Source organism: Manacus vitellinus, unplaced genomic scaffold (genome assembly GCF_001715985.3).
Source record: "Manacus vitellinus isolate BGI_N305 unplaced genomic scaffold, ASM171598v3 scaffold_3_pilon, whole genome shotgun sequence".
NCBI lineage: Eukaryota > Metazoa > Chordata > Aves > Passeriformes > Pipridae > Manacus > Manacus vitellinus.
In genome coordinates, this window is record NW_021940535.1 from 30,737,876 (window position 1) to 30,760,296 (window position 22,421).

Here is a 22,421-nt window from a genome sequence, read left to right on the forward strand (position 1 = left end):
GGCCGACGTCTTTCCCTGTAGTTAGGCTTTCCTAGTCCCTCTTTAGATATGGATTCTTTGGAATCTATCAGGATACGAACTTACAGTGTAGTGTGTTCTTCAGTGGAAGAAATAAGAAGTCTTTACTCTTTATCGCGCCATTGTTTTTTACAAAATGTGGATGAATGTAATACCTCAGGCCTGATTGAAACTGGATACCTGCTGACTTCTGACCAGATGCATACAAAAGCAATGTGACCTGCATTTCTTGGTAATGAAATTAAAAACAAGTACTCCAAATAATTAGAAGTTACCATCTTCCCAAGGTAAACACACTTGCTATCAATGCTCCCAATCTCCTAAGTCATTAAAAACCTTTTGAACTTTTGCCTTAATCCATCTTATTTTAACAAAACAAATATGAAAAGCTGGCATATGCTGATAACAGAGAGGTGTAAATACCAAGGTGGGTGATAGTCTTTGACTTTAAGCAAAGCACTGAAAGTAATGGAAAAGCTCCAATTGGCTTTAATGGACTTTGAACCAGACCATCTTTCTTCAGCTATGGAAAAAGTCTAGCTCATAGTGGGTATTTTGGAAATGTGTATTAATAATTAATAGAAGTTGCATCTCCATGGAAAATAAAAAATGATGGGTTTTGGCCAGAGAATGAAAGAAAACACAGAGTTTCAGGATGACCAAATGTTTGTATTTTCAAACACACAGGTCGAAGCTAAAAGAAACTCAGTGCTTTTTATAAAACTCTGCAGAGGTTCTATTACTTTCTGCAAAGTCTTAGCTAATGAAAATCCAGCTGTCCTCTTGCACACAATGTTCAGTGTGTGCAGACACTCATACATACAGTTTATAGACCTACAAATGTTGTTAAATGATGCCTAGTCTCTTCTGTGAGTAAAGTCTGATTAAAGTAGTGTATCTATTCAATGGATTTAGTAACAGATTTCAGTTTATCTTGTTAGGGATAATAGTTTATATTCTAGGTATTTTGGTGACTAAGGTTAACTTTATAAATAGCAAATTAATATACTGTGTTAAAGATCTGATCTACTTTTGCTTTTTATTTTGCAGTGATTGACTGAGCTATTATAATTTTTTTCCTCTTCATAAATGCTTCAGTTTTGAGATGATCTAATCTCTCTTTTGGCATTTTAATTTGGAGTCACAATTTTGTTTAGTTAATAAATAAAATTACAAAAACAAAAAGGTAATTTACGCTTTGATAAACCTCCATGTTAGCTTCCAGCCGTGAATAATGGCCAGTGAGCATGCAATGTGGCTGGTACAGGTTCGATTTGGTGTAAGGTGAAACAATTCTAATGTTATTGTTAGGAGCCGGCATTTGCATTTATGTAAATTTTCACCGGTTCAGAATAACAATGACTTAATGCAGCAGCACAGTTCAGCACTTGACATGTAAACACAACTGTTACTGTGATTTAATTTATTTTTTTATATCCCTCTTATTAATAAAACCCAAGAAAAATATAGATAACTCCTATATCTATAATATAATTTACATTCAGTACTTATCTTACAAAATGTGATACTATTAGTACAGAGTATGATAAATATTCTAAGCATACACAACTTGTGCTAGGTGATAAAATATTCTGAGCATGTCCTAAAATGATTCTCTCATCAGAGATGGCTTGTTACCTCCACCATCAGCAGATACTGATAATTAATCAACTGAAATGAATCTTTACAGAATAAACAAATCTGTTATACATGAAGGATGATTATGTTCTTTTGGCTGTGAAGATTTTTCATAACTTATTCATGCCAATGGTGTGCCTGAGTTATGAAGTATTTTTCCCTTATGAAATAAATATAGCATCTTTCATTTGTCCTATATCCCCTCTATTTTCTGGGATTTACCAATGTAAATCAGCACAAATCTACCACCTATGCTAATTTACACCAACAGAAGAACTAAACCCCTACTCATCATCAGCAGCAATGTTTCTTGAGTTATTTCAGAGGCATTCCTAAAACATAGCCCTGGTAAAGCATTTTCAGCAGCAATGCCTGTGTAAATGCCATTATCAGCCATAAGACAGAATCATAGTTGTCTCCTTCCAACTTTGCGAATTCTACTCTCCTGGTAGACGTGATACAACACACTGGGGGATAGTGTTGCATTTTCAGATGGGAAAGCCATGAAAATATGCTACCATTTGTATGGATTTTTTAATGAATTATTCATACTTCTGCATTCTGCTTTTACATTCACTTTTCCTTGAACTATTTAAATGACCAGTTTAGTTTTTCACTGGAAGAAATACTGGTAGACAATGAATTTTAGACATGCACATAAAAGTACTTGAAAATCTTGTTCTAAGAAACAGGGAATAAGATCGTGTTTGGCTGACCTTCTCAGCAATCACAGATAAACAACAGACTTTAAAATACAAATATGTGTGACTTTAAAAATACCAGCAAAAAAAAAGAAAATACTGACAATCATCAGACAATGTTATAAAATAACCAGAAAAACAGCAAATATATTTGAGGAAATCGTGATCTGCAGTGAATATCCTTCAAACAGAGAAAGAAGAATTGTGAATGATTCATTCAGACTGAGTCATACTTTATTTTATTAGAGAAATTCTCAGGGTTAGGCCTACTGTGCGAGCACAAATTCTTGGCTAAGAGTCACTAAAACTGATGTGCTAATTCACATCAGCCAGACATCCTTTATTAAAAACAAAACAAAAACAAAAAACCCACAGAAAGAACAAAAAACCCACACCAAATCCTTGACCTAAGAAAGGGGATACTGCTTCCTGCCTTTCCTTGAGACTTTCCTGAAGGACAGGAGTCAATAAAGAGTTTTAAGAAATGAGATCTGCTCAGGAAAACCTTGTACTCATTTCTTTTTAACATTCAGCTCTTTCCTACTAGGAATGAGGCCACTCGTTTATTTCTACTATAAGCTACACTTTTGGGAAAACATACTTGGTGCAAGTTTTGTGGAAAGTTAGCAAAATATCCATGGTGCTGAACATACAATATAACCCAAAAGAAGCTACCTGGAAGACAGTTTCGATATTGTGAGACACAGAGAAGATGTACTGAAGAAAACAGCTCAATAATTTGGATAGTGTCACAGGTCTTGAGGGCCTTGGGTCAGTCTTTGCTTTATCTCAGCCTTTCACTAAGGTAAGTAGTGCGTCCAGATCTTTCCAGATCTGAATTCTCCTGATCCAGTCTTCTCCAGACCTCCCCCAATGCACTTGGATCTTTCTAGATCCAAGAAGATATTTTCTTGTCTTTAAGGTACACACTGCAATGCCTAAATTGTAGGCATCTGTCTGCCCAAGCAAAATCCAAAACACTGTATGAGAAGTCATAGAAAGAGTAACGAAGGTAGTAACAGAGTAATGAATAAGATCCAAAATAGCTGACACACTGAGCTCTGCATTAAACTACTGAACATGTAGATGTTAATTCTTTATCAGTCCTTTATCAAGTCTAAAAAATCATGAATCCCAGGCTGTCAGTCTCTCCAGGGTAATTGCCAGTAAGTTCAGCAAAGATCTTATGTGCCTATTGAGATAGAGTTGCCTTGTTATACAACACCCTAATAGTTAAAGCACCAAGTAGGGAATCAACTCTCATTCTCTCTTCTACATGAAAACAATCAAAGCCTAATTTTTCATCTAAAGGACTGTGTCCAGATACTTGTTTGTGGCTTCTTTTGGAAACAAGCTACAGCTCTTCCTGCAAAACCCATGTATGTAAAAACAAACTCAAGATGCCCTGTATTAGAAGAGGGAACAAGAAGAAGCTAACTCTAGGTTGTTTCTCACTGTAGAAGGGAGCCCTGGAATCAGTGTGCTCTGTTTGGGAGCGCTACATGTAAAACACATAAAAACCCATTGGCTGGGGAGACACAATGTCCTAACTTCTCCAAGAAATACTTTTGTGCTTTGTAATGAAAACTGACTCACAACTTTACCCTCATCCCATTGCATTTTATCATACAAAAGAGTCATGCTTCTCTCCAGTCCAGCTGATCTTGGATTCTCCTCTGCACAATGACAAGTCTTCACTAGAAAGAATGAAAAATGTTCCTCCTCTACTCCCCAGAGCAGTCTATGGCTTTGTGGTTAAAACATACTGAAAGGAGTATGACACATGGGCCTGAATCTAACCTCAGTCAACCGGAGACTTTGAAAACAAGTTGCTTATGTGGCCAAGGAGAGTGCTATAATCCACTACAGTCATATTGCATGCCATTTAAAATGTGACCTTAGCCCTCATTGTCTTTTCTATGAAGATAAGGAACTTGGGCCTGTATGTGCACATTGGACATGGTCAGAGATCTCTCAGGTCGAACTCAGATTCTCATGTAAACAGGGCAAGGACCTTCCAGTCTTGTCAGGAGAAAGGCAGTGCTGAAGGCGTGCTCAGGACTTGAGGCACACGAAGCTCTCAAAGGATGGGAAGTGAGGCAGATTCAGACTAGATAAAGGCAACTGGCTCAGGACCATGTGGCAGTATAACGTGAGAATTGTAGTAATTTTCTTAGCAGTCTTAATATGGAAAAAAAAGTCCCATTGAAGCCCGTTTTCACAAAAATAAAGCTCAATAGGACTGACTTTCAGTCTCACATCTAAATATCCTGACTTCTGAATATACACAGAATGTTGTATTTGTATTCTAAGACAATTGTTATGCTATTTTCTCTATGTAGTTTTTCTCTTCTTAGTGGTATCATTAAAATAATTGAAGATTGTTTTCCATTGTTTATAAATGGACTGCTATTATCTATTCATTTATGACAAGGTGACAGTATTTACTTATCTAGTTTGCAGATAGGCACTACATAATCTGTTTCTTGTGTTTATTTGAAAAGGTGTTTCAGGTTGGAGGAAGGCTCCAAGTCTCCTATTTTCTAGGTCAGGGAGATGCAGCAAGAAGAGAAAGGTTGTGCTGTCTCATGGAACAGCTGAGCACATGCAGCAGGCACAGGGATGTGGGGCAGGTAGAAAAGAAAGCGAATCCAGCAAGTGGGAGGGTTTTTATAAGGTGAGACTGGGAAACTGCTGAGGAGATAGATATGTTGCTGGGCCTCACAGGGACACAGGGGAGACTGTATAGTCTGCTGAAACACAGAAAGTAGTTAATTCATTGAACTGAAAACATAAAAAGAGCCATCCTGTCAACATTTATAGGGGGCAAGTGTAGATGTGTTTATGAATCCTTATAATTTCTCTACTGTGAAGATGCATTTAGGAACCCTGATCATTCCTCTACTGTCTCCAAGACAATTAAAAACAATTAAAGAGTTAATTGTTCTGTTTTATAACCTGTTTTGTATCTGTCTTTGAGATCCTTTGCCTTTTTAATATCTTTACAGAACTCCGTTTAGAGAAAGTGCTGGAAGACCTACCTCAAAGCTATGACTAACTTGATACATAATTATCAACTCAAAAACTAGCCCCGGAGCCATTCTTACAAGTAACCTTTTAGTTACACACACGGGGCAAGGTCTCTGCCTCCTCTACCGACCCCAGTCTATCCTAAAATCCCCCCAGGAGCCAGAAGCTCTGAGGCCAGCCAGAGCGGACATTGGCAGCGCTGGCGATTGCCCTGGTGGCAGCCACAGCCCGCATGGCAAATGGTGCATCGGCAAACATGCCCGGACAGGCTGTCCGCGGGCAGTCTGCAAACTGCCTGTGGTGCTGAGCGTGCCGTAGGTGTGATCATCCCGGGTACAGGCCTGGGGCTGCTTGTGTGTCATGCTCATGCTGACTTGGAAACTAAAACAGCATTGGTAAAATTTGATTGAAGGCACAGATCGTTCTTGGGACATCCCAGAATAACTGGGGATGCTGCAACTCGATGAAGCATCCCTCAAACAGCAGCCTGACTCGCAGGGAAGCAAACATCAGGGTTTGCTGTGCAGGTGTCGGTATCCTGCTGCTTGTCCCGGTGTCCTCGTGTCCGGCACACGGCGGGGACATCCCTGGGGTCAGCAGCACGAGCCTCCAGCTGGCGACAGGGTCACTGTCTCCAGCGGCCGCAGAGGCCCTCGGAGCTCGGAGTGTCTCTGCGCCCGCTGGGCCACCGGCGGTAACCGAGGAGGAGTCCCGAGGGCGATCGGGTCCCCTCGCAGGGGTGAGGCAGTGCTCGCTCCGCAACGCCGGCGGCCCGCCGGCACGGGGCCGAGGTCCGCATCTCCCGCCGCCTCGCCCGGGCCCAGCGTGGAACCGCGGCCGGCCGCGGCCGTGCCGGGCGATTCACGGGGCCCCGCGGGCCGGGCGGAGGCGGCGCCCCGTCCTCCTGGGAAAGCGGCGGTGACGGCCTGGCGCTGCGGGCTGAGTGCGCCAGGCGGGGAAGCTGCGCGCGCGGGTCGGAAGGGAGGGACGCAGGAAGGAAGGACGGGGAAGGGGTGGCCGCGCCGGGCACAGCATGGCTGCCAAGGTAAGGCACCGCCGCCGGCGGGCGGGGAGGCGGCGGGCGGCGCGGGCGGCGGCGGGAAGGGCCGCGGCGCGCGGCGGCTGCCCCAGGCTTGGACCTCGGGCCTGTCCTTGGTTGAAACCCGGCGTGGTGGCCCTCCTTCCTCCTCGCTACGCTCGGCGGCCCCGGGGGAGGCCGGGGCTGGGTTACGGGCGGCCCCCCAGCCAGGCGGGGCTGGGGTTGCCGGCGCGGCAGGTCCGCACCTGCCCTTCGCCCGGGAGCAGCGGCCTGCGCCTTCTTGCTGCGCTGCACCATCGGCGGGCAATGACACTAGCGCGGCCGCTCTGCCCGTGCCGGTGCCCGTCCCGCCGTGCCCTTGACCGGTTCCACGGTGCCAGTGCCGGTGCCGCTTGAACCCACACTGCCCGCCGCGGGAAAACCCGCGCCCCGGCCCGGCGCGGCTCCGCCGGCGCTGCTGGGCCGGCATGCCTCAGTGAGAGCCCCGCCGGGCACATGGTTACACAATGTAGAGGCGCATAAATATAGGCGCACACACATGTTACACACGCACACGCTTTTGGAGAGGATGCAGCGGGTCCTCGGGACAGTGGCTGGGGGGGCCGGGAGTGGGCACAGATGTTGGCCCTGTCCTGCTTGCAGGCCTTAGCACCGTAGTCCCTTTTTGCTTTTTCTCCCATTTTGACCATATATACCCGTTTTTACTTTCTCTTTCCACATTTGGTTATAATTTTCAACCCTTTTCACTACTCAGTGCTCTCCTGTCAGGCTGATACCTGCTATTTAGTTTTTTTTGCTGATCAGAAGGATAAATTAATTGAAATACTTTAATTAATTGCCTAGTAATACACTTTCATCCCAGAAAAAAAATTAGCTATTATCTGGATCAAGGCCATATCTAATGGCAGATAAAATTATGAGTAGTGTTGGCATTTCACAACTTAACTACTTTTGTTACGTTTCATTTTTGAATACTGAGAGTTTAAAAAGAAATTACTCCATGTACTTCTTTTGTTGACATGTGTGATAAAGCATACACTGAGGAAACATCAGAAAACAAAGCATCCTCAAACAACTCAGTGCAGCACATGTGCCCAGTCTGGCTGGATTTGTATGCCCCTTTATTTCAGTGAGTGCATGACAGAGCTGCTCCTGACAGGACCTTCCTCAGTATGAACTTAGGTTATCTGAACAGCATGCTGTTTTAATAAATTGAGCAGTATGCAATTCGTCATTGCAAGGATATATGAAACAATCATCCCCAGATCTTGCGTTTACTATTTGTAAATCTCAGCTGTCCTGTCTAGCTTTTTTTTTATTTTTGATTGCCCACCGTTCCATACACACAGCATATCAGTTACATCTTACCAAACTATTGGTGTTTAAAGACTTTAAAGTCTTCCATTCACTGAATTTATAAACGTGTTACTTACCTTTTCCTCTCCAAGCAGTAGTTCGTAATTGGCAATCTTTGAATCCATACTAGTCACATACACTTTAAAAATGCTGTATATATAGTTAGTGTTTGTCTAATCAGGTAAACATGCATGGTCCATTCTACACATTTGCGTGGTGTCCTTTTTCTCTTAGTGAGGTTTATTACGCAGTTAATACCTCCAAAATCTACAGAAGCATGTGTTGGAAAGACTCAACACTTAACAAGACACTGAACTGAATATTGTACATTTTGGGTGACATCAGGCTTGGCAGAGAGATATCCAATAAAAAGAATAATGGCTTAATCCTAGCATTATGAGCAACCTTGGTGCATTGCAAAACATAGATACAGCACTTTGTGCCGCAGGGTGTACAGCCCTCACATAGGGGCTGTACACCTAAGAAGGCTTCCATTTGCAAGCTTAGATGTGTTTTGAGTGACTTATGTTAAAAAAAAAAACAACAAAAAACTGGGAGCAGCTAGAATGGATCAATTATTATGTTACCTTGTGAGGCCTCAAGGCGCTTTTGTCTTCTTGAGTTGAAACAGTTGCTGTTCAGGTGAATTTCTATTTTTATTGAGATCAGTAGCAAAATGTAAGTAGCATTTCTGCTCTAACAGTAACATCTGAGCTTAGGTTCTGCAAGCACACATATGGATAACTTTGCCACGGAAAGAGCTTCTGGGCCTGAAGTTACTCACATGTGCTTGCAGGCATGGGCCTTGATTTGTGTTCTAACTTCCTCACTGATGCATCTCAGTAATGTTTGCCTTTTTCACCTCAGCCAAACAATGGACTGGTGAGTCAAATGCTTTTTCTAAAATTTCTTCAGTACCTTTTCCTTGCCAGTATCCTGCATGACTGCTTCCTTTAATTTTTTAATTATACCTTTTTGGCCATATGAGTATTTGGGATTGAATGTAATTGGTCTTCGCTTGCAAGATTTCAAATGTTGACATTTTAAGCAGACTCTAGGAATTCAATCTGTCAAAAGGAAAACACAAACGGGATACTGTTAAGGCTGCGTAGTTAAGCACTCAGGTATCAAGAAATGGGCATTACAGTCCCATTTAATTTTCTTTGTTGTATATTACTCGATGTTTTGCAACTTACACAATGTTTCAACAATGTATGTTGCACATCCGTGTCTTTTCTTAAACTTTGAAGAAATTTTCTGAAAATGTTTTGGGAAAACTCGGCTGTAAATTGTATTCACACAAATTACCAGTGAAAACCACAGGTGAGATTTTCCAGTTGATTATTACCCCATTGGTAACTAAATTACCATCCTAGGTGCTGGCTTCTATTTCTGCATTGTGCAAAAAATAGGCTATGTGGAACATCTTTATGACAACGCATGTACAAAGCACTAATGTTTTATATACTGTGTCATGCTTATTTCTTCATTTTGAGTGTTTAACAATGCAACCACAATGTTGTTTTTCTGCTCTTTAGCCAGATAGTTTTAAAGAGAAGTTACACAGTCTAGCTAATGCCCCTTGCTTGGTGTGTATTTTTCAGCAAAATTAAATGTTTGTGTTGAGCGACTGTCAGTTACCCTTGATCCCTATACTGCTACACAGTTCTGGACACAGCTGTTGTCTCATGCTTGTGCAAATTGTGACTTGCTGTCTTTTTAAAGTCCTACTGCTTGGTAAAATATAAACATATTTTCATTGGGAAGTTCTGACATACTTCTCTGTGAGACTTCTTTCTGTAGCTGATTTTGCCTGTGCTATTGTGCTACTTTGTCTGTTCAACTTAAGGTCAGAAGCTTATTTTTGTAATGGGAGCTAGTATATATAATATTTTTAAACTGTATTTCATAACCACTAAGCTGCATTCAAAACAGTTAAAAATTGCATTAATGAAAATTCCAAACTCAAATAATTTTGTGAGATAAATCAAAGCCTAGAAAACTGTAAAAACAGTGGGCCTAGCACGGAAGCACTTGAACACCATTAAACTTCATCTATGCTATGAATAGCATGTGAGTAAATTTCAGTACTTGTACTGAACTGCATAGTAATGATACAAGAGTTAATTTTTAAATACTGTGGAGTATCTCTCTACTTGTGATGTAATTGGTTTTTTCGTGTGCGCGTGTGAACTTTTATCCATTGGACATATACTGGTTGCCTGTATTACCCAGATTTAAAATTGTTGTCTTATGTACAAAGTGAACATAAATATTGCATGCTAAAAAAGCTTGTAAAATGGCTGTTAAGGTGAAGGCATGAACCTTATATCAGTACCTGGTGAGACTATTTGCATGCTTTAATTTTATGTGCATGCATAAGTCTTTCGAAGAACAAGTGCCTGACTGTCTGAAATATATACATAATGTAACACAAAGAGATTTGTTGCTATGTGACAATATTTGGGATAGTTCTAATGCAAGGTAAAGAAAATTTATTTTGCAGTTTTCATGTATTTAACAGGTTTTTTTAATTTTCTTTCCTCTTGTGTTTTTCTGGAACTGTTTACTATGGAAGCTGTATCAGTGGAGTTACATGTTCTTTCTAGTTACTGCCATATTTACCTCTAAAATCCTAAACCGTACCATATCAAAACCAGTTAATCCCAATCACAGGCTCCTTGTATGCCTTGGTGTTATTATAGTCAGACATTTCCCGCTGAACACCCCAGTCCTGCAATATGCATCACCTTGGCTGAATTAATTGGAGTTGCCTCAGGCCCTGACTGTACAAGCCTTTTTATTTGCAGAAATGATCCAGTGCTTGCACTCGGTGATGTGAATTAGTGAGGTTTGCATAAGCGATGGTTGAAATGCAGACATCATGGCAATGCAAGTCTAAGTGAACACAATTCCAAACAGTGCCGAAACTATTGGATGCTGGTGCAACCATACTTTTTGGATTATTTTGCTATCATGCACACCCAGCATGTCCCTTCATGCATCATCCACCTCCATTGAGCCTGTTCGTTCAGCTCCTTCTCCCATACTTCTCTCCCCTGTGCTAGCAGTAGGGTGGGATGTGCCTGGGAACAGACTGGATTCGCTCTTCTTGCCCTCAGTGATGCCATTCTTCCCTTCCTCCATCAAAATGGAAGAGAAGAATTGCATTGCATTGCATATGAATTTGTTGGGCCCTCAGAAAGGAAGAGGTGAGGGATTCTAGCACGATGGGCTACTGTGTCCATGAAAGGAATGGAGTCCCTTGTGGACAGGCTCCAACCACTCTTTGAGAAACATGGTTGGTGAGTAAGGAGAGGTCCATCTCTGTTTACCTGAAGCACAACTGAGTTTGTGTACTTAATAGTACATGACTTAATACCATCATAGCACTTAATGGTACTGTGGTAATTTTTTTGGATGTGATATCACTAAGTAATATCCACATGGACAGTCCTGTTGCTAGTCTGTACAGGTCCAGTGGTGCTTGCTGATGTGTAGTTATATTTTGGAATTGTGCAGAAGTATGTAAATTCTTAAACACTATATGTATCATGAGACTCTTCTTTCCACTTTCCCCCTCAGAAAAAACATGTATTTATGCTGCTTATGACTTATTACTGCATCTTGATACCTTAAGAGAGCAGCATTTGCCTGATAGAGGAACATTGAATTTGTATGAGCGCTGATAACTTCAAACCTTCTCTAAGTGCAAAGTAGCATGAATGATGACTGCAGCTGAAATAGAGGAGAAACCAAATAATTTACTCCCCTTTGCTGTCCTCCCTGCCATTGTTTATGTGTTTAGTTTCATTTGGTTTCTTTTACTACTTAAGTCTTTGCTTATGACATTTACTCTTAGGAGGAATGCTTGAGTCCTAGTCTCACAAGACACACAGCAGTTTACAGGGCCAACTGGCAAGAATAATCCTAGGAAAGGCACTTGTGGAGAGACTCTGCCATGGAAGAAATCCATACAGCTCTCTTCTACAGTGAACACTGAGTTACCCCGAAAAGGAGCTTTATTACACTGGGGTTTTTGTTTCAATTGAATTTATCTGTTTCTTTGTACTACTATTTCCTCCCTGCCCCCCACCTTTCTTTCTCAGAGCAAGGTGAGGGCTAGAGGAGGTGATGAACGAGGTTGCTGTATGTCTTCAATGTGTTAGAGAGGTACTGATGGCATCACGTGTTGCAACTACCACTTGTTTTAACAAGTTTTTGAAATTTGCTCTTTTCTGTTATGTTGTCCCTGTAAGAGGAATTGCAGGGTGACTTTGCTTCAAGTACAGCCTAGGAGAGTGCTACTAGACCTGGTAGTTATGTGTACGTCTTGTCTCTCGTGATGCCTGCTGAAAAGTGTTTAAAGTTACCTGGATCTTACCAAGTCAAGAAATGAATTCCTCTTTCCATGCAGCTTTGGGTACCAGGAGGTTAGAGAAGCATTTCCAAATGTGCTTCAAACAATATGTTAAAGGCACTGCTCCTCATGCTGTAATGTGCAGAAGCTTACAGCCCTGAATGGTAACCATGTGTCTTCTGACCACCTTGTTTAGGCCAATGTTTATTTTATTTATCTATGTTGTCCCAGGAGTATGACAAGGAGGTACGTGATACTGTATTTCCTGGAAGATGGCATGAATGTGCTGCTTCATTTTTGCTTTTTATCTATGGAATTGCCACTGCTTTGGCTGTAGAATGGCTTTATCATACTGAATAGAGCCTGTATGTTTGTATGGTGCCAAACCTAAACTTGCATAAGGCCTCTGTGCACTACTTGACTTTACTAATAATGCTGTTTTGCTTCAGCTACAACACAATCTTCAGAAAGAGCAACTGATGTTTTATGGTGCTAGATAACTATGGCTAGTAAAATGTGAGGTTGCATATTTTCTGGTGCATTTTCTTTCTGGAAGGTATTTGTATTTCAATCATTTGCAGGGAGACAAAGAGGTCTTTATAAAAATACTCTGTATTCAATTGCTTTGGAGTAAAGCAATTTCAACTGAAGCTGTGTGAAAACACTTAAAAGAACACCGTAAATGCATTTTTCATAAATTTTTCAAATAATGTCATGCTATTTACAAGTTCTTAGAAACATGTAATTGCAATTATATTCTTTACCAAAAATGTTACTTGACCTGCACAAAATCCAGCATGTTAAAGGATGAAATTGCTCTTAAGGAATTGGTTGTTGGCATTTTTCTTTTTCTCTGAAGAGGAAAAAAAGAAATATTTGAGAGAGAGAGGGGAAATAAATGCTTGTACACTAAACTGTAGAGAAGGAACAGAAGAAATACAGCTTGTTGCAGGACTAATCACATTGCTCTTGTTGGATACTTGTGAGGTCCCTAATGTCAGTTGCTGGATTCGTATACTTATAATGTTTTGCATGCCTAGGCAGCCTGCAAGAAGTGTTTTTATGCTGACCAGTAAGGTCCACTCTTTGGATCCTTGGAGATCTGCCTTGCACTCTGGCTTACTCTTGGCCATGTGAAAACCTGAACCTACAATTTAGGCAAAGGTGACTTTTTGGTGCTCTTTAAATTAACATCTACATACTTTAACTTTTTTATCCACTTGACTTTGGAAATAGAATTAGGAAACCTACTTGAGGTGTCAGGAATAGGTACCACAACAGCTGGTGTGCTGAATAGAGGGCATCTAAGGCAGCCAGTGGGAAATTAAAAGATAGCAATGTCCCAGAAGGACCTTCAAACAGCAAGGTTTGCACCTCTGTTTCAGGCAGGACTGTTGTGTAGTCACAACACAATACAAGGACTGGGACGACAGACAAGTGGGCCGGAACCTGATTCAGTTTCTAGCAATTAGGGTACCCAGCTGGGAGGGGGGACATTTGGATTCTCTGTTGCCAGTGATGTTGATGCATTTTGCATGAATGATACCTCCACCCGCCACAGTTTTGGAGGGTTGCTCTGCTTGATGCTTACTACAGTTGTGCCAATGCACATTAGACATGTTGCATGTGTGGTTGCTGGGCTGGAGCTGGGGTGCAGGGTCAGCATATCTGAAATGTCTCTACATGCTCAGGCAGGGCTGTGGCAGTGCTGGGTGTGCACCTTGGTGAAACTTCTGGAATCCTGAAAACCTTAAATTGCATGTGACTTTCTGCTCATGTATGGAATGGTTTTTGCATCATGCTGTAACTGAGGTAGTGGAGAATGCTAATGGATCTGACCCTCAAAGTGGGTCAAAGTGGAGTTTGGAAATAACAAACACGTTTTATTTGTAGAGAGCACACTGAGATTGGCAGACTTGTGCCCAGACAGCCAAACCTTTTAAAATAATTTTAAAATCTTCTTAGTATCATCACTACTTCCATAGTTTTAGGAGCTTATTGGTTCTTTTTTGGAGTCCAAGGCTAGGCTAGACCAGATCTCTGTGACTGGTTCTTTGCCTGTTTTGCCTTCCTAATACCGGGCTGTTTGTCTTTCTTCTCTGATGCCAGGGCTGAACTCGGTGTAGCTGTTCTTTTGGTTAGGTTGGTGTGGAGAGGTAGCTGTTTGTTTCCTGAACTGCCAGGTCACTGCATTTTTTAAAAGCCAGTGGTAGCCATGAAGCTGTGATTTGACTTGGATAATTCAGTAGTAATGTAAGGGTCCTGGGTTGAATTATAGGGGATAACTGAGTTAGCAAAAAGTGACAGCTTTTTTTTTTTTTTTAAATATTAGTTTTGTTTCTTTAAATCAGATCAGTTCCCTAATATGGTTCACAGCAAAGCAGCTTAAAGAGTTATGTGGATGTCTCTGAGCACAGAAATACATTAGGCTGGAAACCTGCAGAGGGTTTTGTATGACCACTATAGGACTATTTACTGCCTTGCATTTATAGATACTTTTGCATTTTCCACTTCTCAGCAGAAAAATGAGAAGGCAGGGTTTTTTTACCAAAATGCTCTATGCTTGGGTATCAGGCAGTTTTGTTTGTTGTCAGCCCTTCATGCTTGATTCATGCTGGGATAGCCATCCCATGGGCAGGACTTTTTTCCTAAAGGTAGGAGCCATGGTACAAGAATATAGCCATGGGGATATAACTGTAAGTATTACATAGGCAAAACTGTGAGGTTGTCATAGAACTAATTGTTCAACTATTTATCCACTAGTTATTTAAATGCCAGTGGGCAATAGTTTAAATGTTCAGAAGAGAGAGTGAAAAATGGACCTGAAATATCAAGAAAACTTTGTAATTGTTTTCCTTTTAAGTATTTATACTCAACTCTTTGAAAGTGTTTTGTCCCATTTTCTCTATATGTTCCAGGAACTGGACTGATAGGAACATTTTTAAAAGAAATTTTCCAAGAAAGCAGAAATAAAAAATCAGACTGCCCTTGTGAATGGTTTGTAGTGTTGTGTTGTTTTTGTTTTAAAAAGATGTTTCTCTGATTGGCTTATTTATATATTCAAATGTGAACTGACTTTGCTGTAGAAGGAGTGACTGCCTCTTGTGTTAGGCAAGTTTATAGTTGTATTTGCCTTAATTATTCTCTCTGGTTCCTACATGTTTTTCTAACACTGCTGATCAGTCCTAGCTCACCACCACACACAGAAGATGACTACAGTCTTACTCTGTAGGAGTCAGGCAGCTGATGAAATCCTAACTCTCAGAAATGAAATCCTAACTCTTCAGAAATGTGAGAAATTAAAGGGGGATGACCTTAGTGCTGAAGGTGAAGAAACCTTGAGTGCCATGCAGTAATTTGTGTTTTTTTTCCTTGGGTCGGTAGTTTTTGAATCATTGATACATATGTGAATTGTTAAGCACTATGACATTTTATGAATTATCCATATCCAAACGTATAGAGATCAAAATTAAAAACCTAGTTACAGGGAGATTTCACGCGTTTGTGTTTGAGGTTACTGTTACCTTTATGACTATGACTTCCACATGACCTCAGTCTTGTTCCTCATCGTCCAGTCCACCTTAGCATAAATAACTTCGGGTTGTCTCTTCAGCAGAAGACCCAGTCTCAAAGACTTTGGATCAGAGCTGGATGGAGCTTCCTCTGTGAACAGATACCTGAGACCTTTTATGGGAGTTATCATTGTGTTGGTTTTTTGTTGTTTTGGTTTGTTTCCCCACCCCCCACCCCCCCCGATACCATATTTGGAAAACTTGGCCAATCTGAGTTTATTGTAATAAATAGTACTACTGTAACTTGTGATTGCCTTAGTTATTCTAAAATACTTTTCCATTCTTGAGTGACAATTTTTCTTTGCTCTTCTCTCAGCCTGTCTTCTCTCCTTAGTCTTTCCACATTTTTGGCATTCATACTGTTAATATTTTAGGTGGCTGTGATTGCAATGAATAGGACAGATAACCTCTGTTGAAACTGTTAATTCTTTATTACAGACTGTCCTTATGACAGGTGAAGAGTTCCCAGCCATACTAGTGCTGTTTAAAATATTACTACTTCTCTTTGATTAAAAACAGGTGCAAATAATGAAAAAAGGTGTTAACACAGCATCATATTGCATACTGCTGGATTAAAGAAATTTGTTTTAATGTGGAGTGAGACACACAAACGTGTCTTTATTGAGACCTGTAGGATCATCTCTTTTGTAAAGTGCAGTGCTTCACAGAAAGCAGATAAAGACTGTACTGCTCCAGCACCTCTCTTGGGTATCTGAGACAGACTGTCTGACAGCAAAACAGACTGATCAGGGAGGCAAATTTGATATACTGATATACAAATTTGATATACAAAAATGATATACTGTAATTTGAAGAAGAATCTTTTAGAAATTGACTTTTTTGAAGCGCATTAAGTACTTTTTGACCAGCATATATTATTTGCTAAAAGCTGCAAGAATACAGAATTAAATTTAGCTGCTAAGGTCTAAGTTTTGGTAAGCCAGCGATGATAGTCCTAGAGTTGTAGTTATCTGTAGAACTATTGTTATATTATATTGAGATTAGCCACAGATTATGTAGCTGGAACTTGCTTGTGTCTTCTGTTCAAAATAGAAATATCAAGAGAATACTTTTACTTGAAGAGTATTAGCATGTAGTCTTTAAGTTATTTTCCAATCTTCAAGTCTCATTGTAAATCAGTCCCATGCGAAGATAATATACTCTGAAACTCTTGAAGTCTGTTTTTTTTAAAAAAATTCCATCAGTATGAAAATTTCAAGGCTTTTAAATGCTATTTTTGCATTGATGGGACCCTATCAGAAGAGTAATACACGTGCTTTTTACAACTATGATTGTTATGGCCTTGATGATTAGGGCAATTGAAGAATTGGAAAGAGTAACCTTAATTCCAAAGGTGGAATACAGAAGAAGGTGTTGTGTAGCTAGATGACTACAGTTATTTGCCAGCTTTATAAATAGGTAGAAGCAGACCTTGTTTTCCCTCCTCCTTCAGATGTCTTTATGTAATTAGTGTTCTGAAGTATTAAAACCATGGCTGTTGAACAGCTGTAAAGCAAATTTAAAATATAACATTTCTGAGCAGTTGTGGAACTGCACAGGGAGGGAAGTGTGGGGGATCAAAGTCTTAGTATTTCTTATATAGTTGAACAAATTTCTTAGACTAAAAACTTTAGGAAAAGAATGAGAACAGTGATTTGATGTATTTGAATTGCATTTATCATTTCCCCAATAGAGTTTGTTCTTTCTCCTTCTATTTTTGACACTGTGATCTTGTTGGTACTTCCTTTGTAATTGAAATCGATTTACTGGACTTCAAATTGTTATGTAAAATGTCATTGATCACAGATTTTTCCAGCTCCATGTGCTATTTTGTATTTATCTCTTCACATTTTTCAGTCTCTGTTCTTTTTTCACTGAGGATTTAAAAATGTTCTTTCCTGGAGCCAACCTTCATTTCTATCTGAGAAATGAAGTTTAAACTTAACAGGAAATGGAAGGTTCAAAGAAGGCACTGTGGCAGGTTGGAGTCTTTTTTTAGTGCTAGCTTTGCAAGGAGATGAGAAGAGAAAAATAACTAGCACTGTCTATGCTTTGTTTTTCTTTCTGAAAGACAGAAAAATGCCTGTAGATTTCAGGATATGGAAGGGCACACATTTTTCTACCTTCTTTCTGATAGTGTTTGCATACTGCCTAAAAGTGCACTTAGTTGACAGGGGAGGATGCTTTCACAAGGATGATCCTAAGCCAGATGCCAATCATCCAGCTAGTAGGAGGAAGAAATTCTAATTGTCTTTATATTTAAGTTGCTGTTTCTTATCCCAACTTTCCTGAACTCTCTCAGCCAGTAGAATCATCATTTATTTGGGGTTTTGCCTCAGCCAATGGATATTTAATTCTGGGAAGTTACCAGATGTGCCCACTTCATCAGAGTAAAGCAGTAAATTAGAATGGTATTAAAGGAATAAATTAGAGAAAATTATTCAGTGTTGGACTAGCTTGAGTGCCATCTGACTACATCTTTCATCAAAGACTGATAGATGTTAATCAAAATGCAGGTAACATCTCCAAAACATAAAGGGCTGTCAGTGGGATCATGACACAAACATTCTATGTCTGTGCATGCAGCTCTGGTTTAGAGGTGTGTGTTCAAATGTGTGCACGTATCGTTTCCAATACTGAGAAATGAAATCTCCCCCTTTAATACCTCTTAGTACTTTTGTGTGTTTGTGGTGTTGCTTTGCATCTTTTCTGCAGTTCTTTTACGCCAGATGCCCACTACATCTACTTGGTCAAGTCTGGGTCTGGTATGTGCTCTTAACTGAGGGAGAGAGACTAGGATGTTGCCCCATATCAGTAGCAAGGCAGGAGTCTCCCTGCTTAAAGGACTTAATTGAAAAGTATATTCTGCAGAAGAAGTCAAGCATTATCATCTGTCCTTTGTTATGGGACTTCCCTGTCACATCCATCCATTGCATGACCTGGTATATAGATCTTAATTTAGGATAGAAAAGATCTGAAAATTTGTATTTCTGAACAAACAGCTGTTAGTTACTATTGTCATTTTCTGTGCCTTGGAAATACAATCTATTTCCACTCTTCCCTGGATCCTTGGCTACTAAAACCTCTTGGTCACGTATTTTATTATTGTAGGTCTTTATCATGTTTGACAACTACTATTTGATGAAACATCACTCATTTAACAGATCTTTGACAGAAGAAACCTTTAAGTGAGGCACTGAGTATGAAAAGCCATTAGAAAAACCACGGTATGTAAAAATACTGCGTCTGCCTGATTCCTGCTCTCAGCCCATTGTGCAGTCTGAACCTGACTGGAGAAATCTTCACGTGTTTAGGGGAAGAAATTTTTGAATAATTTCACATTTCCATTAAAATAGTTTTTGTCACTGACATCAAGTCAGCCTTCCTCCTTCCTGTCACTTCACCTGTCTAAGACTGCTTGCCATTGTGTGTCAGTCTAACTGGAAACTACTTGCTAAAGATCATGAATTAGTCCCATGTTGATGCTGTTCGAAAGGAAGAAAAACATGGCAACAACAAACTTTCTGCAATTGCTTTTGCTCTGTTAACAGACCTAGGTCAATCTGCATCTTTTCTTTCAAGACCGACTGGTGTTGAGCAGCAGGTTCAGTCTTTTCTGCATTGTGAACATTATACTACAAAAGTTTTGAGCTTCTCAGAGTAAAGAAAATGATAGTGACTGTAAAACTCTTGCAATTTGCTTTTGATTTTCCATAACATGTAACATACAGCTTCAGTATCTCAATTGTGAGAATAGCCCAAACCAGAATACTTAATTCGCAAGTGTGTAAACATTCAACCCAAATCCTGTATAATTGAAATGGCACTTAGTAGTTCCTTATTCTGTGTGCCTTTGACAAGTTAAGGATAGTAAACCAGCTTTTTCCCTTTTTCTTGTGGATGTGTGGGGCGAGAAGGAGGGAAAGAGGGCACTGAACTTTTGAAAATGATGGAAGGAGCTTAGCAAAGTATTCACAGAAAGACTGCCAAATTCACTTATTTTCCTTCAATGTTTTTAGGAAGTTTTATACAGATTATGTGCCTACAATTCTTATGAGGCTTTTGAAAGCCTGGGGGTGCTACTTTGTGTTGTCCATGACCCACAGTTTGATCAAACAAAGGGGTATATAATAAATACCAGTGTGAGGTCTCCTGGCTTTTCTGTTCGCTGGAGACTTTCTGGACTGGTTGTGAAAGCTTTGAGGTGTAACCACTGATTGATAACTCAGCATATTCTTGAGGTGAAGCATTAATTTTTTGCATTTCAAAATGCTGGATCAACTGATCAGAAAGAAGTTTTTGGAACTTTACTATGGTTTTGACAGTTGATGCTAAAAAGTAGAGTACTGTGGAACAGCAGACATACTGTTCTGAATTAGTTTAGTCATGTCAGGGTGCTGACATCAGCCCAAATGCCCAAGGAACAAAATGGAAGAGCTCCTGGTTGATGAGACATTGAAAGAATAGTGGCAGAATTTCTCTAATATCTTAAACTCTGCTCTGTGTTTGTTTAATCTGGTATTTTTAGATTTTAGTTTAACTACAATGTGCCCAAAGAAAATGAAAATTCCTTTCTTGGGAAAAAAAAAGGGTTTAAATCTGTTTTCCCCTCTTCTAAAGATGCCTGCCTGAAAGTAATTTAAGGATTTTTTTTTTAAATTCCTATCTTTAATAAAAATGTTCAGTTTGACATCATTATTATTTCCACTGCAACCAAGTGATCTCACAAAAATATTCTGAGGGCAATGCAGCAGAAGTAAATTTAATGTTTTAATGAAACAGTTATTGCTTTATGCAAGTATCTATCATAAAATAGACTTACGGATGAGAAGCCAAAATCATTCAAGCTAAAATCAGAATCATTTGTAATTAAAATGTATTAAAATGCTGAAAATATTTCCACAGTTTCTTAAGGAGATTAGAAGGTTTGAGTTATTGTTGTCAGATATCTTACAACTTCTGTAAATTATGGAGAACTATTGTGAACTCTTTAACAATCTTGACTGGATTGCATCAAGTCATTGGTAGATCATCATGGCTGGGCTTCGCAAACGAAGATTTGGGAAGGGCTCTACCCACGTTTGTTACAAGCGCGTTGGTGGCTAAAAAGGCCAATACGAGACAGGCATGTCCGGTTGCCAAAGGCACAGCAGAAAGACTCCTTAGGTGGTATATTCTGCAAGACACGATTCTTTTTGCATTGTCCTTTCTCCTCAAGGGTGATCCTGTGTGCATTCTCAAAAGCATCCGCAGCGTCATTGGTAGATAAACCTCTAGTATTACAGTGCCTTACATAAATGATATAAATCTTCATTGGGTTATTTTATATTCCCACATGAAACTGAAATTATTTGCAAGTACCCTCTTTGATAGCTTCACCTTTCTGTTCAGATCTTCAGCAAGAACGAAGGTCATGCAACTGTAGTGTCCTGTGGCAACTGTGTAATCTGCTAATATTTAAACACCAGACATTTGTTTGTTGTTAATACTGAAGGTAAGAATTGTGAAATAAAATGTTAATCTGCCTTTACTTTGTACTCCCTGTCTTCAGGGAGATGACGTAATAATTTTAAACTTAAACCCATATGATGGGAGTTGAACAAACAATTATACCCTTGCTCACGGGCAAAAGAGAGCATGTTTGCAAACACATGTTTTGGCATATATATTTTAAGATGACAGGCCTTTAAGGGAGACAGATATTTTGTAATGTGAAAGGTCAGGTTTTCCATACTCAGAGGTTGACTATGTTTACCTGGAAAAGGTAGATAAGGTAGATCTTTACTCTGACTCGGCTTTCACAGACCATGCTTCTCATGACACAATGTGCCACTATGGTTAGTGCTGTAGAGAAAAAAAAGAAATAAAAAACATTTTTTTTTGTTTGAAGTAGCGCTGTGTTATCATTTTCCAAAGTATGTGTTGGAATGCTCCTGTTATTTTTGTTAGCTGTGAGGAAGGGTTCCTGACTGCAGCTTTTCTTTGAGTCTCACCATTTATAGCCTTTAATAGGTTTACTTTGCGCATGTGGTGCTGTTTCCCTTGTGCAGTTGTCTTTTGTTCTTTTCAAGGTAGTAGATTGGATCCATGCTCACATAAGGATTCATGCCCACTCCCACACCCTTCCCAGTTCTCTGAGCTGCTGAGGTGTAGGATTTTAAATAGAGTTGAATAGATGGAATTGATTAAAAATAGGATCTTGAAAAGTGAACTTTTGTGTTCAAAGAAGAAAACACAACACTGAAACAAAACACATTTATCTGTCAGTTATTCCTACATAGTTCCTGTCATGCAAGTATTAGTCAAGGTATGTAATGTATAGGAACTTTCCTCCAGCATATTTGTTTCAATTGCTCATTCACAAGCATGAAGTCACAAATAACAAGTTACTCTAGCAACAACCTCAGACAGTGTCTATAAACTTTCCACACATTTATAGGGACTGATTGCACATCTATATGCATTTTTTTTCCTTATCATAGAATTAGTAGTTACATAAGAGCAGATGATTATCTTACAATACCCCTGTGTGGCACTGCTCCTGGTTTGTTTTCTTCAAAAGGCAACAGATTTTTGTTTATTGCTGCAAACCATCCTGCTCAGTCACTGGGACCTTATGTTGACATTTGGGGAGAAAATCACTGAGAAACCTTTTGTAATACTGTTCAAGATTTCTATTCCCGCCATTGTTTGCTATTTTGGTTCTG

General features: G+C 39.9%; 1 protein-coding gene across 3 annotated transcripts in view; it reads left to right on the forward strand.

Moving 5' to 3' along the window:
* Window positions 1-6,354: 6,354 nt before the first annotated feature.
* The window catches only part of SLC25A13 (solute carrier family 25 member 13), a 101,713-nt gene continuing 85,646 nt past the window's right edge, over window positions 6,355-22,421 (forward strand). The window contains exons 1-3 of one of the 3 annotated variants that reach the window (XM_018075497.2): window positions 6,400-6,432; window positions 8,650-8,664; window positions 12,374-12,388. In XM_018075497.2, the coding sequence (XP_017930986.1) occupies window positions 6,421-6,432; window positions 8,650-8,664; window positions 12,374-12,388 (42 nt within the window). In that variant the 5' untranslated portion in view covers window positions 6,400-6,420. Of the gene's footprint in view, window positions 6,433-8,649; window positions 8,665-12,373; window positions 12,389-22,421 lie in introns of all 3 variants that reach the window. The other 2 variants (XM_018075498.2, XM_018075499.2) reach the window with 2 other exon arrangements.